This window comes from Dasypus novemcinctus, chromosome 24, assembly GCF_030445035.2.
Source record: "Dasypus novemcinctus isolate mDasNov1 chromosome 24, mDasNov1.1.hap2, whole genome shotgun sequence".
NCBI lineage: Eukaryota > Metazoa > Chordata > Mammalia > Cingulata > Dasypodidae > Dasypus > Dasypus novemcinctus.
This window is the reverse complement of record NC_080696.1, coordinates 38642738-38658447: the sequence shown is the minus strand read 5'-3', so window position 1 is coordinate 38658447 and position 15710 is coordinate 38642738. Positions and strand designations below refer to the sequence as shown.

At 43.1% G+C, this 15710-nt stretch overlaps 1 protein-coding gene across 3 annotated transcripts in view; it reads right to left on the bottom strand.

Annotated features, from left to right (window-relative positions):
- CEP250 (centrosomal protein 250) overlaps window positions 1-15710 on the bottom strand; it is a 60439-nt gene that overhangs the window by 40993 nt on the left and 3736 nt on the right. For all 3 annotated transcript variants that reach the window (XM_058286977.2, XM_071211658.1, XM_058286979.1), the window contains exons 2-9: window positions 7598-7893; window positions 7048-7104; window positions 6041-6123; window positions 5662-5827; window positions 3974-4080; window positions 3464-3715; window positions 1925-2021; window positions 156-257 (exon numbers count right to left, since the gene is read on the bottom strand). In XM_058286977.2, the coding sequence (XP_058142960.1) occupies window positions 156-257; window positions 1925-2021; window positions 3464-3715; window positions 3974-4080; window positions 5662-5827; window positions 6041-6123; window positions 7048-7104; window positions 7598-7783 (1050 nt within the window). In that variant the 5' untranslated portion in view covers window positions 7784-7893. The remainder of the gene's footprint in view (window positions 1-155; window positions 258-1924; window positions 2022-3463; window positions 3716-3973; window positions 4081-5661; window positions 5828-6040; window positions 6124-7047; window positions 7105-7597; window positions 7894-15710) is intronic.

Sequence of the window (15710 nt, the reverse complement as noted above, 5' to 3'; positions counted from 1 at the left end):
CTGTCTCCAAATACACTCACTGAACACACCCTCCAACATGCCCTAAGCCTAAACACCTACAGACAGTGGCAACCTCGGCATGTCTGAAGATGTGGAGGCCTGGGGAAAGAAGTGAAGCACACCCTGGTTACCAGGAACAGGAGGCTTATCAGTACCTGAGTTATATCCTTGATCACCTGCTGTAAAGACAGCTTCTCCTCCTGGGCATTCCTACTCAGAGATGCTTCATGTTCCATTAATTCTGCATGATTTGTCTCCTGAACAGGAACAAAACAGAGCCTGTGAGTCAAACTCTCAGATAAGAATTTCTAATTCCAGGGCCCAGATCAACCAGTGTTTCAATCCCACTTCTTCCCTGACTACATGTGAATACTATAGTTGTCCTCAAGGAGTCTGAAGACAATGTGATAGAGTGATTTACAAGTTCAAATTAATTGATTAAGAGTCCAAATTAGACTACCTCAATTCGAGTTCTTATTCTATCACATACTAGCTTGGTAATCTCAGGCGAATGCTTCTTTGAACTTCAGTTTCCTTCCCTTTAAAATAGTAATAATTAAAAACAACTGGGAAGCAGACTTGGCCCAATGGAGAGGGCATCCGCCTACCACATGGGAGGTCCGCGGTTCAAACCCTGGGCCTCCTTGACCCGTGTGGAGCTGGCCCATGCACAGTGCTGATGCGTGCAAGAAGTGCCGTGCCACTCAGGGGTGTCCCCCGCATAGGGGAGCCCCACGCACAAGGAGTGTGCCCTGTAAGGAAAGCTGCCCGGCATGAAAGAAAGTGCAGCCTGCCCAAGAATGGCACTGCATACATGAAGAGCTGACACAACAAGAGGACGCAACGAAAGAAACACAGATTCCTGGTGCCACTAATAAGGATAGAAGCGGTCACAGAAGAACATACAGCGAATGGACACAGAGAGCAGACAACTGTGAGGGAGAAGGGGGAGGGGGAGAGAAATAAATAAATAAATCTTTAAAAAAAAAAGCAACTAACTTACAGGTTTGTTTTGAGGTTTAAACGGAAAAAAAAAGCATTGTGATTATTCAACATGGTGCCTCGCACAAAGAAAATGCTTTAAAATGTGAGCTATTATTGGATGAGGATGACAGTTTAAGACCTAAGGTTAACCAGAGAAACTTCTAACCCAAAGCTAGAAATAATTTTGAAGACTTCAAGTTTTCTCTCTTCCTTCCTATCATATTTATGTTGGTGAAGACCTGACAACACAGGGCAGCCCAAAGGCTCAGTCTGGCCTGCAGCAATGTTTTGTTTAGCCTGTAGAAACCTTGAGCCAACATTTATAAATTGGGAGACTTTGCACAAAAATCTGAATTTCTGGCTTCTCTCAAAAAGTTAAAAAATTGAGCACACCCAGCGCCCATTCCTACATGGCAACAATTTACTGAAGTAACAGCTCTAGCTGTTAACTAATATCTGCTACTCAGTACTTTCTAAGCACTGACATCGGCTTTGTTCACTGGAAGACATTAAACAAGTCAACTCTCTTTTCCCCACTCTCAGTCCTTCAGATATGTGAAGGCAGCCATCATGTCCTTTTCAAGCTGGCGAAACATTGCTATAGTCCTCAGTTTTTCCCATATGACAAGATTTTGAATCTGTCCACACATTCCCCTCCCCAGTGACTTACCAAAGTGCCTCGTAATGTGTGTGCTACCTGTCTCTGATAAGAATCTACTACACATACATGGCTTTGTCATTTCCCCAGGAAAACAATAAGGATAGTAGGGTAAATGTTTGTTGAATGAGTTAATTAATTTTCATATTCAACCTAAATTTATTTTTTAACTTTAGGGGACTACATAGAGGCACATTAACTAGTACCCTATACTATCTATCTAAAAGATAAGGAATCTACAAACTCATTCCCAACTCCTTTCCAGAATAAAAGATCATGTACCAGCATCTCCATTGTCTCTCTCAGAGCTTTAACCATCTTTTCATAATCTTCGTTTTGCTTCTGAGACTGGGTCAGCAGAGCAGAGAGCTCGGTTACCCTAAAGAGAAGAGCATAGCACTGTCACCTGGGAAGTCCACTGCTGTGGACAGAACTATTACATAGCACATCCCACCTCCAACACAGACACCCCTACTGCAGCCTCCCCAGAATTGCTTGGGCACCCCCAGCCCTCCTATACTCCCTGACTACCACACAATACTATAACCTTGAACTGAGGGAAAGTCAAAAGCCACTCAGAATGCATGCAGGGATACCACATCTACCACAAGGCTAGAACACGTTTGGGGACTTGAGAGCTGAAGGAAAGCTCTGGCCCAGGCCCTTCCAGACCCCGCTTGATCTTGAAGTCAAGCACCCTGAAGCCAATAAGAACATCAGAATTGCCACATGGGTAGTCTGAAGGTCCTTCCAGCCCAAGTATCTGACTTTGATAGGGGTAAAGCGGAGGGGGGAGCAGTTTGGGGGAAGATATTAACCTCAAGGTTCAAGGATATCTCCAGATAACTTTATTTCTTAATACTGTATCTTAGAACTCAGTGCCTGGTATCACATGAGTGGATACATAAATATCACATGAATGAATGTCATCCAGGGATTTAAATTTTTTTCAAAAGTCTTAATATCTTTATCCTATATCATCTCTAATAGCCTTAATTCACTGTATGGTCACTCATTTAATTATTATATCATTCAGCAAACATGTATTGAGTGCCTATTATATGGTAGGCAAAGTACAAAGCACTAGAAATGCAAAACTTACTTAGATATGGTTTCCGCCTTTGTGCTTCTCAGTGCCTCCACAACCAAAACAAAACAAAACAAAAAGCCTGCCATTTATGTATTCTGCTAACCCTAGGGATGAGGTAAGAACTGAACTTTGTCCTGAGATTTAAATGGGGGTTTCTTATGTCTCTGCCCTTATTTTCGTTTTTTTAAAAACCTATTATAAACCAAAAATTAAAACAGCCTAACCGAGGAAAAAGGACATTAAGTAAGCAATGAGACAATGAGATCAATGCTGTAACAAGCAGGTTAAAAGACCTAGTAACTTAATAGATTAGTTTTGCCTATTGAGGTAAGAGAAGGCATCACTGAAGAGGTGGCATTTGAAATATGTATTAGAGGGTATAGTAGAGAGATAAAGGAGGGAACAGAATATGGTCAGCATGTACAAAGGCAGGGAGGCATAGAAGAGCTTAGCATATTCTGGAAGCAGCAAGCAGTTTGGTGTTGATAGAGCACAGAGTTATAGCTAGTACTATAAATCAACAGGTAGGAAACTGAGCTGCAAGAGAGTCTGAGGGCAGAGGCTAGTGATATGCTCCAACTGTGGCATCAGGTTTTAAACTAGACTCTCTCTGGCACATCTTCCCCACTCATGGTAGGAATGCTTTTGGCATCAACCCTGCCTAAACCTAACTCCCTGAGAAAGTCAGCTTGCCCTCTGTGAACCCTTCATAGGACCCCAGCCCGTCTCACCGATCCTGCAGCTCAGCTTTCTCCAGATCCCCTTGACTCTTCAGGTGTATCAACTCCTGGCTCCTCTCATGGGCTTCCTTCTCCAGCTCCTGGGTTTTGGCTAGAAGCAGCAGCAGCTGGGCTGGCTCACTCCTTTCCACTCTCCCAGGTCCATCGGATTCCCGAGACTGAGCTACCACAGTCAAGCGCAGACAACAGGTCAACAGGGACCCTGAGAGCCTCACATGCTCAGCCTTTAGCTCCGTCAGATCTCTGAGAACAGGAAGGAAAAGAGCAGGCTCCAACAGGGGCTGGAGAAGGAAAGCATGTCTGGGAAAAATCATCTGAATCTAATGATTTCCCATAAAGTACCTCAAATCATACCAATCTCCCTAATTTCCTCTTTATACCATCCCTCCCACCAACTCTTCCACACACACTGCCACCTCCCTGATGACACCCTTCTATGACAGCTCACTGTCATAAGTCCAGAACATTCGGGGCAACCCCCCTCACCATTCCCACACTGACCTGTCAGTGGCTGACTTCATTTCCAGGAAGTGACGTCGGAAGGTCACTACCTGCCGCCATATGCTGAGAAGGCGACCATGCTCCCCTTGCAGGTAGCCCTTGAAGAACTGTGAGTTTAGAAACCCAAGTCATACCAAAGGGCAGAGGACTATCTTTTGGCTGACACAGGAGTCTTGGATTTCTCCTGTCCCCTGGAATATGGGGGGGGGGGCACGTACAGGAACACACTTATGAATGGGCATCTATATCAGATTTATACTGAAGGGTTTCATAAAGTTGGCAGTAGGAGCTAAGAGGCCAAAGGAGACATTTCCTTTTCTGAAGTGGCTAATTTTTTCTGATCAGATCTGAGCTAGATCAGAAATGGAAATGTCTCCCCAAAGACCTCAAGAAATACCATTATTCATAGGCATTTAAAATCCTTGAACACAGAAGGAATTTCATGCAAGTGCCACTACAGTGTTAGCTGTGGCTTCTAAGAACAACCACAACAAAATCATATTATTTTGGTGGGCTGTGACATCTCCTGAGCTATAAAACATTGAGAGCCACACCCGTATAGGATGTAAGACTATTTTCTAACTAGGACTTCAGTAGAGAAAACAGACCAGCTTGAGAGTATACATTAATAGGCAGAAGTGGCCAAATAAAGTGCTTGTAAGTACGCTATAAATATATACACAAATACATGTGCACATACAAATATGCATAGGAAAAAAAGACTAGAAAGATATAGACCAAAATGTTATCATAGTTACCTTCAGATGGTGAGATTATGGGTGATTTTTATTTTATTCTTCATACTTTCCTGTATCTTCCAAATTCTTTATAATAATCACATATTACTTTTATAATTGGTTAAAAAAAAAACCAACAAAAGAAACAGTTGCACGTGCTTCAGTCTGTTTTCTTTCAGAATTACGGGGTGGATGGTTTGTTTCCTCAGGAGGCCAAGATCTCATGGGCAATGTGGCATAGCAGAGAGAGCCAGACACATCAAGGTTGGACTACAGGCTCTGCCACTGTTTAGTTGAGTGATTTAAGGCATCAACATCTCAGTCTCAATTTTCTCACTCAAGTGTAAAATAAGAATAACTTCTACACGTCATAAGGTTTTGGTGGAGATGAAACAATATATATCATGTAAAATGCTAAGCACACTGCCTAACACACAGGTAGCTGCTCAACAAATGGCAGTTGTAACCATTACCATACACTTATAAAGAAAATTAAATGACATAGCATATGCATATCACCTAGCATGATATTTGGTACTGACCTAAGGCTCAGGAAACATTACTTTCCTTATATGGGATCTGAGAATTCCCTAGGGCTTGTATTTGGGTTTTTTCCCCCATTCAATTTCAATAGCTACCTCCTTACCATCCAGATATACAGACCTTCAGGCTAGGGGTATCAGTAAGCGTTCAGATTCATCTAAAACTTGAGTCACTTTTGCTGGAACAGAGTTGCTTTGAGTGTCATGTCATCTGCCACCAAAACCTAGACTAGGCTGTTAAGGCAGGACTATGCTGAGGACCAAGCAGGCCAAAGCTGCCAGCATGACTTCAACAACGACAGTTTGGCTTCCCTCCAAGCCCTGGTATCAACCCCTTCCAGCACTGACCAGGGAAGTAGCCAGAATGCACAGCCCTCCTCTCACTGTTTCAGCCCCCTCTTCCTCTTACCTCCTGCTCCATCTGCCACAGGCTCTCCTTCCTCATTAGCTCATCCCTGGCCCGGCTCCAGTCCACTGTCAATTTTTCCACATCTTCCCGAAGGGCTTTATTAACTACATCAGCTTTTTCCATGTAGAGCTGAAGCTGGGTGTTTACCTCTGCTAGACTCTCACACCTGTACTGGGAAGGGGTGGGATCAAGTGCAAAATAAAAGTCCAGTCCAACCCTTAGACCTCTTGGAGTAAGATGACAACCACTGGAATTTTTCATTGCCAGGAATTAGAGAGTTAAGGCTGAAGTACATAGTTCTAATTCATGTCAGCCCTCAGGAACAAGATTTCCTTCACCCACCGGTCATCACCCAGCCAGAGAATTTGGGGTCCATCACCTCTGTTGTTCCTCCTCCAAACGGATTAGCAGTTGTTCCAGGTTTGGTTCCTCCGTGCTTTCCCACCTCTGAGGGACTGGTTCCTTGGCCAGACAGAGACAAGCCTTATTTACTTCCAAAGAGAACATCATTCAGACCAGCTCCTTGAAACCCTCTTCTACAGTAGCCTACTTTCTTTTTATTCTCTCTCCTCTTTGTTAGCAATATGCTTCTTTTCTCAACCACAGCACCCTGAAACAAATCCACTGCACCTTCCTCTCCAAAAGTGAGCCAGAGGCACCTCCTGAAATATGGCATTTGGTAGTAAAGAGAACCTTCAACCAAAGATCCTAAGACACATCTTTCACTAGTGATTTTGACTTCTATTACACTAATTTTTGGACCTTGGAAAGTTACTTAACTTCTCTGAGCCACAGTGTCTTCAGCTACAAAACAAAGGTGACACCATTCCTCTCAGAAAGTTGCTTTGTATTAAGTGACATAATTATATGGCAATGCCTAATGGTGCCTGACCTATACATAGAAGGGGCTCAATAAGCTTTGGTCTTTCCTTCTTCTTAGAGAACTTTTCTGAGGGGAATATAAGAAAGTAGAGCAGAAGCTAGAACAAATACAAATGGATTTTTCAAAGTCAGTACTCAGCCAAAAGCACAAATAAATCCCTCTGGTTTTTTAGGCTCACAAAGACACACATCTCTTCAAAACAGAAAAAACACTGACACCTGCTGGAGGAGAAATCCATTTCTTCCCTCTAAATCCATTCTCCCAATCAGATTAAGTCTCCTGAGGTTACATTTCCTCCTTAGGGAGCCAAGCAATTCTGATAAGCCAGGAATACTCAGGCCCAATAAAGATATCTGTATGATAAAACTCCTAGGGACTGAAGAAAGATGACATCTACTGAACACCCCCTATTACACACCCAGTCTCCCTCAGTCAGCAAATTGAAGCCTAACAAGGATATTCGCTGAGGGCTCACTGGGAGCACAGAACTCAATCTCACTTACCCCAGTGGCTTCTAGTCGCTTCTCCAGCTCATGGCACCAGCTCCGGTATTGCAACACCTGAGTGGAACATAGGGGTGGGGGTGTTAGGTAATGGGCACAGCTGGTACAAACAGCCCAAACCAAAGGCCCCAAGGATCTTGGGCAAACCTGCTATGAAGAGGGGGACTGGATGATGACTATAAGGAAACACCTTCTATTTGGGCACTTTTATACTCTCTATATACCTCTGTTATTAGAGTCAAGATCATGAGCTTTGGAACCAGAATACATAGGGTCAGGTCTTAGCTCTAGACTATAATAGCAAACAAAGGCAACTAACTTAACCCTCATGAGCCTCATACATGCCTCACGAGGTAGTTATGAGCATCAAAGGAGAGGCTACATATGAAATTAGAAAGTCTGGATGCCTCACCTCATCTCACCTCACCAAGTAGCTTTGGGTCACACTTACTACATAGTACTGCCTCCTGCCAACCCTTATGCCACCTCAGCACCCAGCTCTAAGAGGTACTCCCATCTTTACCCCTCCCTGAAAGGGCAACTGCTTTACCTTAGCCTGCAGCTTCCTCACGAGGGTTGCTTGCCTCTGCTGGGCCTCTTGGGAGTTCTTCAGCTTCCGCCAGGAGGTTGCCTGGTTCTCGGCCATCTGTTGCTGTAGAGCTAGCACTTGCCCTTCCAGCACCAGCTGCAGTGACTGGGGCTTCATGGTGTTCAACCCAGCACCTCTTGTCTCCATGGGAGTACCAGGCAGTAAGTCCACAATTCCCTATGTAGCCAGAGGCCGTTCACTCTTAGTAGAGTCTCTAACCATTGCTGTGCCACTTCCACGTCCTCTTGAGCTAGAGACTAAAGCACATAGTGAAGTTGAAAGGACTGTCTCAATGACACAAATGTACTTTGCAAACATTCAATAAGTCTGGTAAAGCTGGGTTAGACAAAGTAAACAGGTTCCTTCACTACAGTACTCCTCAACAAAGACTTGCAAATACTAATATGGACCCTAATCTCTAAGAGGGACTGTGATGAACCGCATTTCCCAAATCTCTCTGACCATGAGACAAGCCCATTATGCTAGTGTTCCCTGGCATGTCTTTTGGAACTCTGCACCAGACTCTGAGCTTCTGGCTCACTTTTGCATCCCTAGTGCCTAGCACAGTGCCTAATAAACATTTCTCAAATGAGTCATTGAAGGTGCTCTTAGTTTAGCAGGGGAAATAGACACAAACTGTTCCAGGACAGTGTGATGTGTGCAATAACAATAGAGACATCACAGGAGAATAAGGGAATACTAAGAAGGGCATTCCAGCCTGGAGGGCTGTGTGCTATGTGAATCATCATCATGGTTAATACTTACTGAGTGCTTCTAAGGGTCAGCCACTTTGCATATGCTTTACATGCAAACGTCATTTAGTCATAACAAGAGCTTGAAACCTTCTACTGCCTTCCCATCACATTTCAGGGTATGTACTATCAGAATTCTTGATGTATTTGAAGAAACTGAGGCTTAGAAAGGTTAATTTGTTCCAGGTCACAACTGGTAATTGGGAGATTATAGAGATTTGAATACAAGTAGTCTGATTCTCTGAAAAGGAAAGGGATAGTAGGCATTTCAGGCACGGGATCCAAAAGAGAGAGGGATGAAGGAACCAGCTGCAGCAGCAGGGCAAACCCTCCTCACCAGGGGAGGGCAGCCTAACCAGTGACCTTCAAAAATAGTCAGGAGAGGAGGGGCACAGTAGTGAGGAAGAGTTCTAGGTGCTAGCCCCAGCCCTACCTCTACTGAGCTGTAACCTCAGGTATATCACTTCCTTTTCAGCCTCTTTGTCTAAAAATGAAAGTTCCCAGCTATAAAACCTTTGAGTCTCTTAGGCCTCTAAATCTTAAAATAATCCTATAATCTGGAGGGTAGGGAAGGGCAAATTTAGAGTTCTCTTATTTTAATAGCTATGAGACTCCTATAGGCAGGGTTAAGGGATGTCTATATTTTCAACTACCTACCAAGAGAATGTTATACATAGCAAATGCTAATTGAACAATTGTACACACACTGAAAGTTTTAGGGGTCCCATATCCCTTTAACTCACCAAATTGATTTCCTATATCCTAGCTCAAATTCTACCTCCCATGATGCCTTCCCAGTTGTACCCAGGAAAAGTTAATCACTTTTATAGCATATATATGTCTATATATTACATTTTATTATTGTTATTTGTCTACCCTCTGCTAATCTGTGAGTATCTCAAAGGCAGGAGCTAACTCATTTAAGTCATTAATACGTTGTCAACAATGCAGAATGAAATGTATATAGGTCTCGCACCTGGAAAATCTAAACCCTTGGCCAAAAGTTACAAACTGGTAGTCTGTTGGCTCTCTTCAACCACTGTGTGGTCCACACAATGGTTTTTAAACATTCAAATTAGACATTAATATTTACTTTTGGGAGGATGCATATAAACATCCAAATTTCTGGCCTCTTTGAAAAATCAGAATATCTAATGATCCTTGACCTACATTGTCACAAGGCAACAACCAGCTGCAGTAGGACAGAGTTTGCTCATTTAGATCAGGCGTGCACTCTCCAGTTTACCATAGCCCCTCCCCCCACTCTCACTCACTTTGATACAAGATTGTAGTTATCATTTATTATCACACTTGTGCTATTGTTTTCCTCGTAGTAGAGAAAACTCACTGGGCAAGTGAAGATCCCTGAGTGTGCAGATCCTGTTTGAGGTAGCAGGAAAGTGCAGAAGTAGGAAGAGTAAAGGAGTACCAGTAAAGGCTGGTGGCACCAATACTCCAGGCTGCCTTGTCCTAGCCTATAAACTGGGGTAATACAGCCTTCCCCTAAACCCATACCCTTTTCTACCCTTCCCTTCCACTAAGGCCGTGTCAACCAACTCACCACGGGGCTCTGTGAAATGCTGGCTCTGGTGAGTTCAACGGATTGCAACCCCTCTCTGCTGGCTGGAGGCACAAACCTTCCAGGAAATTGCCCCTTCACTTCAGGATTTCTACCAACACTCTATCAACAACAATGGTACACTTAAGTTGTTTCAAGGAGCCTGAGAGCTTTTTTCTCCTCATACTGTAAAAGCTTGCCCAGGCTTTTGCACACACAGTGAGAGATACAGAGATCCCCAAAGGCTCCCTCACCCTCCACTGACCCTACCCCAAAATATTAGGTTGAACCATATGAAATTGTTTTTTTTACGTAAAGAAATGGCAGTTTCATGATTTCATGTGGTTCAACCCAATATCTCCATAAGGTGCCCTGTCACAGTTCCCAGAATTCTCATATCAAATCCTGAGTTAGGATGAGGCAGTTATTAGAGTGTTAATATTATTTGAGAAGATGATAGCAATTTTATAATGCTTTAGCAAAGAAATGGAATTACATTAGAATTATATGATCATTTTAATTGAGCAGACAAGGAAACTGAGGGCTAAAAAAATGAAATAACTTCATATTGTTCATAATTCATTTTTATGCCCACTTATCTCAAAAATGATTTGAAATTGTAACAAATGTACCATACTAATTTAAGATGTTAATAATAGAGCCAACTGGTGTGGGGGATATGAGAATTCTCTATACTATGCAAATTTTCTGTAAGTCTAAAATTGTTCTAAAAAATAAAAAATGATTTGAAGTATTTTATGATTAAAACCTTAAAAAAAAACAATAAGCCATAAAACTTGAAATTCATTAAAGAATAAAAAGGAGGAGACGAAAAATTACATCAGAAATCTTTTTGAAATTGAGCATTAGTCTGAGCTTCCTTAATACACAGTTCAGGGAAGCAGATGTGGCTCAAGTGATTGAGCTCCCACCTACCACACGGGAGGCCCATTGTTTGGTTCCTGTGTCTCTTAAAGAAGACAGCGAGCTGGCACAATGGGCAGCACAGCAAGCTGACACAAGAAGATAATGCAACAAGAGACACAACAAAGCAGGGAGCAAAGGCTGCTGGTACCTCCTAAAGAAGGCAAAAAAGATAGCAAGCTGATGTGACAGGTAGGCGCAGCAAGCTGACACAACAACAGACAAGAAGAAAAACATAATGAGATACAACGAAAGCAGGGAACGGAGGTGGCTTAAGCAATTAGGCACCTCCCTCCCACATCAGAGGTCCTGGGTTCAGCTCCTGGTGCCTCCTAAAGAAATAAAGAAGACAAACAAGGGAAACGGACTTGGCCCAGTGGTTAGGGCGTCCGTCTACCACATGGGAGGTCTGCGGTTCAAACCCCTGGCCTCCTTGACCCATGTGGAGCTGGCCCATGCGCAGTGCTGATGTGTGCAAGGAGTGCTGAGCCACAGCAGGGGTGTCCCTCGCGTAGGGGAGTCCCACGTGCAAGGAGTGCACCCGTAAGGAGAGCCGCCGCGAAAAGAAAGTGCAGCCTGCCCAGGAATGGCGCCGCCCACACTTCCCGTGCTGCTGACAACAACAGAAGCGGACAAGAAACAAGACGCAGCAAATAAACACAGAGAACAGACAACCGGGGGAGGGGAGGGAATTAAATAAATAAATAAATAAATAAAAGAAGACAAACAAACACCGCAAGTGTAAACAATGAGGGGGTGGGGAGAAATAAATAAATTAAATAAATCTTAAAAAAAAAAAAGTTCTGGGAAACGGACTTTGGCCCAGTGGTTAGGGCGTCCGTCTACCATATGGGAGGTCCGCGGTTCAAACCCCGGGCCTCCTTGACCCGAGTGGAGCTGGCCATGCGCAGTGCTGATGCGCGCAAGGAGTGCCGTGCCACGCAGGGGTGTCCCCCGTGTGGGGGAGCCCCACGCGCAAGGAGTGCGCCCGTGAGGAAAGCCGCCCAGTGTGAAAAGAAAGAGCAGCCTGCCCTGGAATGGCGCCGCCCACACTTCCCGTGCCGCTGACGACAACAGAAGCGGACAAAGAAACAAGACGCAGCAAATAGACACCAAGAACAGACAACCAGGGGAGGGGGGGAAATTAAATAAATAAATAAATCTTTAAAAAAAAAAAAAAAAAGTTCAGGGAATGGATGTGGCTCTGGTTGAGAGCCTGCTTCCCACATGGGAGGTCCCAGATTCTGTTCCCAGTGCCCCTAAAAACAAAAACAAAACAACAAAGTAAACAAACAAGAAAACCAACTGAGGGGAGCTGATGTGGCTCAGTGGTTGAGTGCCAGCTTCCCACATAAGGGGTTCTGATTTCAATCTCTGGCCTTGGTACCACAAAAAAAGACAGTTCAGTGGATCAACAACCGAAATGTCAAAGCTAAAAACTATAATACTCTTAGGAAAATATCTTCAGGACCTTGTATTAGGCAATGGATTCTTAAACTTTATTCCAAAAGCTCAAGCAAAAAAAGAAAAACAGAAAAATTGGACTTCATCAAAATTAAAACTTCTGTGTATTAAAGTACATTATTAAGAAAAGGGAGCAGATGTGGCTCAAGCAGTTGGGTGCCCGCCTCCCACATGGGAGGTCCCAAGTTCAGTTCCCAGTGCTTCCTGAAGAAGATGAGAAAGACAGCAAGCTGACATGATGGGCTGGCACAGCAAATGACACAGGGAGGAGACACAACAAGATGACATAATGAGGAGATACAACAAGAGACACAATGACAAGCAGGGAGCGGATGTGGCTCAAGTGACTGGGCACCTCCCTCCACATGGGAAATCCTGGATTCGGTTCCTGGTGCCTACTAAAAGGAAGACGAGCAGACACAGAGCAAATAACAGACAGACACAGAGAGCAGGTAGCGAGTGTAAATAACAGGGGAGGGGGATAAATAAATAAATCTTTTTTTTTAAAAAGTAAAAAGACAACCTATGGAATGGGAGAAAAAATTGGAAACCATATGTATGATAACTTTAGCCCTAACTTAATAAAGAATACATACAACTCAACAAGGAAAAGACAAACAACCCAATTAAAAAATGGGCAAAGCTATGCTTCAGGGCAATTACTAATAAAGTAAAATGAGCATGTGCATAGTGGTAGGCTGTCATGAAATGAATGCACCAAAGTTTTTACTGTTACCTGTACTTAATGATTTTAAATAGCTAATTGGCTTCATAGTTACAGTATAAGTAACTGGATATTTGTCCTTTTGTCAGATTTGTTAAATACGTGCAGAATAATATTTTTTAAGTATTCTGACTGAAGTTTGTGATATTAAAAAATAAAAATAAGGGCTAGTATGCAGAAACTGAAAGTTGAAAAAAATGGGCAAAGGACTTGAACAGATGTTTCTCTGAAGAAGATATAAAAATGGCCAATAAACACATGAAAAAGGCTCAACATCATTAGCCATTTAGAGAAATGCAAATCAAAACCACAATGAGATTCCATTTCACACCCACTAGGATAGCTACTTTAAAAAAAAAACAGAAATAACAAGTGCTGGTGAGGATGCAGAGAAATAGGAACCCTCCTCACACACTGCTGGTGGGAATATAAAGTGGTACAGTTGCTGTGGAAAACAATTTGGTGGTTCCTAAGAAAGTTAAGTATAGAATTACCATACGACCTGGCAATTGCACTTCTAGGTATATACCAAAAAAAATTTAAAGCAGGGACTCAAACACATATTTGTATAACAATGTTCATAACAGCATTGTTTACAATAGCCAAAAGGTAGAAGCAGCCCAAGTATTCATCAACAGATAAATGAATAAACAAAATGGAATATGATTCAGCCAAAAAAGGAATGAAGTGCTGATACATGCTACAACAGGGATGAACCATGTGACAGTTTGAGATTATTTTGTGAATCCCAAAAAGACAAAGATTATGTTCGTAAACTAATCTATTCCTCTTGGTGTGATACCCTTTGATTGCGTTAAATTCAGTTGAGAAGGCTTTGATTAGATTACCTGGTAAAATTGCTTTAGGGCTTTTGATTCAACTATGTCAGTAAGGCATGACTAAGGTTGAGTCCCTGCCCTCTTGCTGAGTCTGATATAAACAGACTCACATGGACAGAGAGACACTGGAAGAGACAGCTCATTCATTTTTGATCCTGCCATGTGACAGAAAGGAGAAGGCTCAAACAGCTGAGGTCCTGGGGAGTGATGAGCCATTTGCCAGATAGCTTACAGCTGAAACTGGAAGCAAGCAGAACAGGGAAGACTGATAACAGGAGGTCTAGAAAGAAGCAAGCCCTATGACAGAAGAGAACACTACAGGATCATTTAAGCACAAAACCTCAAGAGGCTGGATCCACAGAGTTCAGGGGGAAGGGTGAGCCCAGAGAGGAAAGCTGAAACCTAGGCAGAGATCAGTGCCCATCTTGCTTCAGCATGTGGCAACACACCAAGATCAACATTAACTGATTTTGGTGAGAAGGCCTCAGTTTGGACTTTTCATGGCCTTGGCTGGTCTTTTTTTGTTTGTAGGAGGCACCAGGAACCAAACATGGGAGGCGCCCAAAAGCTTGAGCCACCTCCACTCCCTGCTTTGCTGTGCCTCTCGCTTTGTTTCCTCCCTGTGTCTCCTGTTGTGTCATCTTGTGTCAGCTCGCTGTTCTGCTCATCCCCTCTAGGAGGTACCAGGAACTGAACCCAGAACTCCCATGTAGTCAGAAGCCCAATCACTTGAGCCACATCTGCTTCCCAATGGCCTTGGAACTGTAACCTTTTATCCCAAATAAATCCCTTTATAAGAGCTAACAGATTTCTGGTAATTTGCATCAGCAGCCCTTTGGCAGACCAATACAAACCATGAGACATCATGGTGAGTGAAGCAAGCCAGACACAAAAGGACAGCTATTGTATGCCTTCACTTATATGAAATAACTAGAAAATGCAAATTCATAAAAACAGAACGTGGATTACAGGTCACTAGGGGTGGGCTAGGGGATTGTCAGAGGAGGTTGTCAGTGCTTAATAGGTGCAATGTTTCTCCCTGGGGTAATGAATAAATTATAGTAATGGATGGTGATGATACCACAAAATTATGTATATAATTAAAGCCATTGAATAGAATGCTTTTGAAGTGGTTAAAATGAGAAATCTTATGTTATGTATGTTTTAAAAGAGAGAGAGAGAGAGTTCAGCACCCTCTTTTTAACACACTGTCAGATCAGCAAGGGAATAAATTACCAGAGCTCCAAAGAAAAGGGAGGTTTCAACGTCCTTCAGAAAAGGAAAAGGTCAGTAGTTTGCAAAAGATAATGAAATGAGGGAAGCAGCTGTGGCTCAATCAGTTAGGCTCCCGTCTACCATATGGGAGGCCCTAGGTTTGTGTCCCCGGGCCTCCTTGTGAAGGCAGGCTCGCTTGTACGCTGTGGAGAGCCACCCAGCCCGCAAGCACCGCGGAGAGCCGACTCAGCAAGGTGACACAACAAAAAGGGAAACAAGTGAAAACACAGAAAAGTGCACAGCAAATGGACAGAGAGTAGACAGCAAGCAAGCCGCAAAGCAGGGAGGGAAATAAAATAAATAAATACAGACACAGAAGAACGAACAGCGAATGGACACAGAGAGCAGAGAGCAAGCAAAAAAAATAATAAGATAATATGTTTTATTGGTCCTTGTCAACTGTGAAACACTGAATTACTGCAGGAAAAGGGGGAAAACTCACTTCTTTTTATACATTAATTTATCCCATAAACACTCATGAATTCCAATTCAGTAACAGACACTTTGCCACTATGGGAACAGAAATGAACAAGATGTT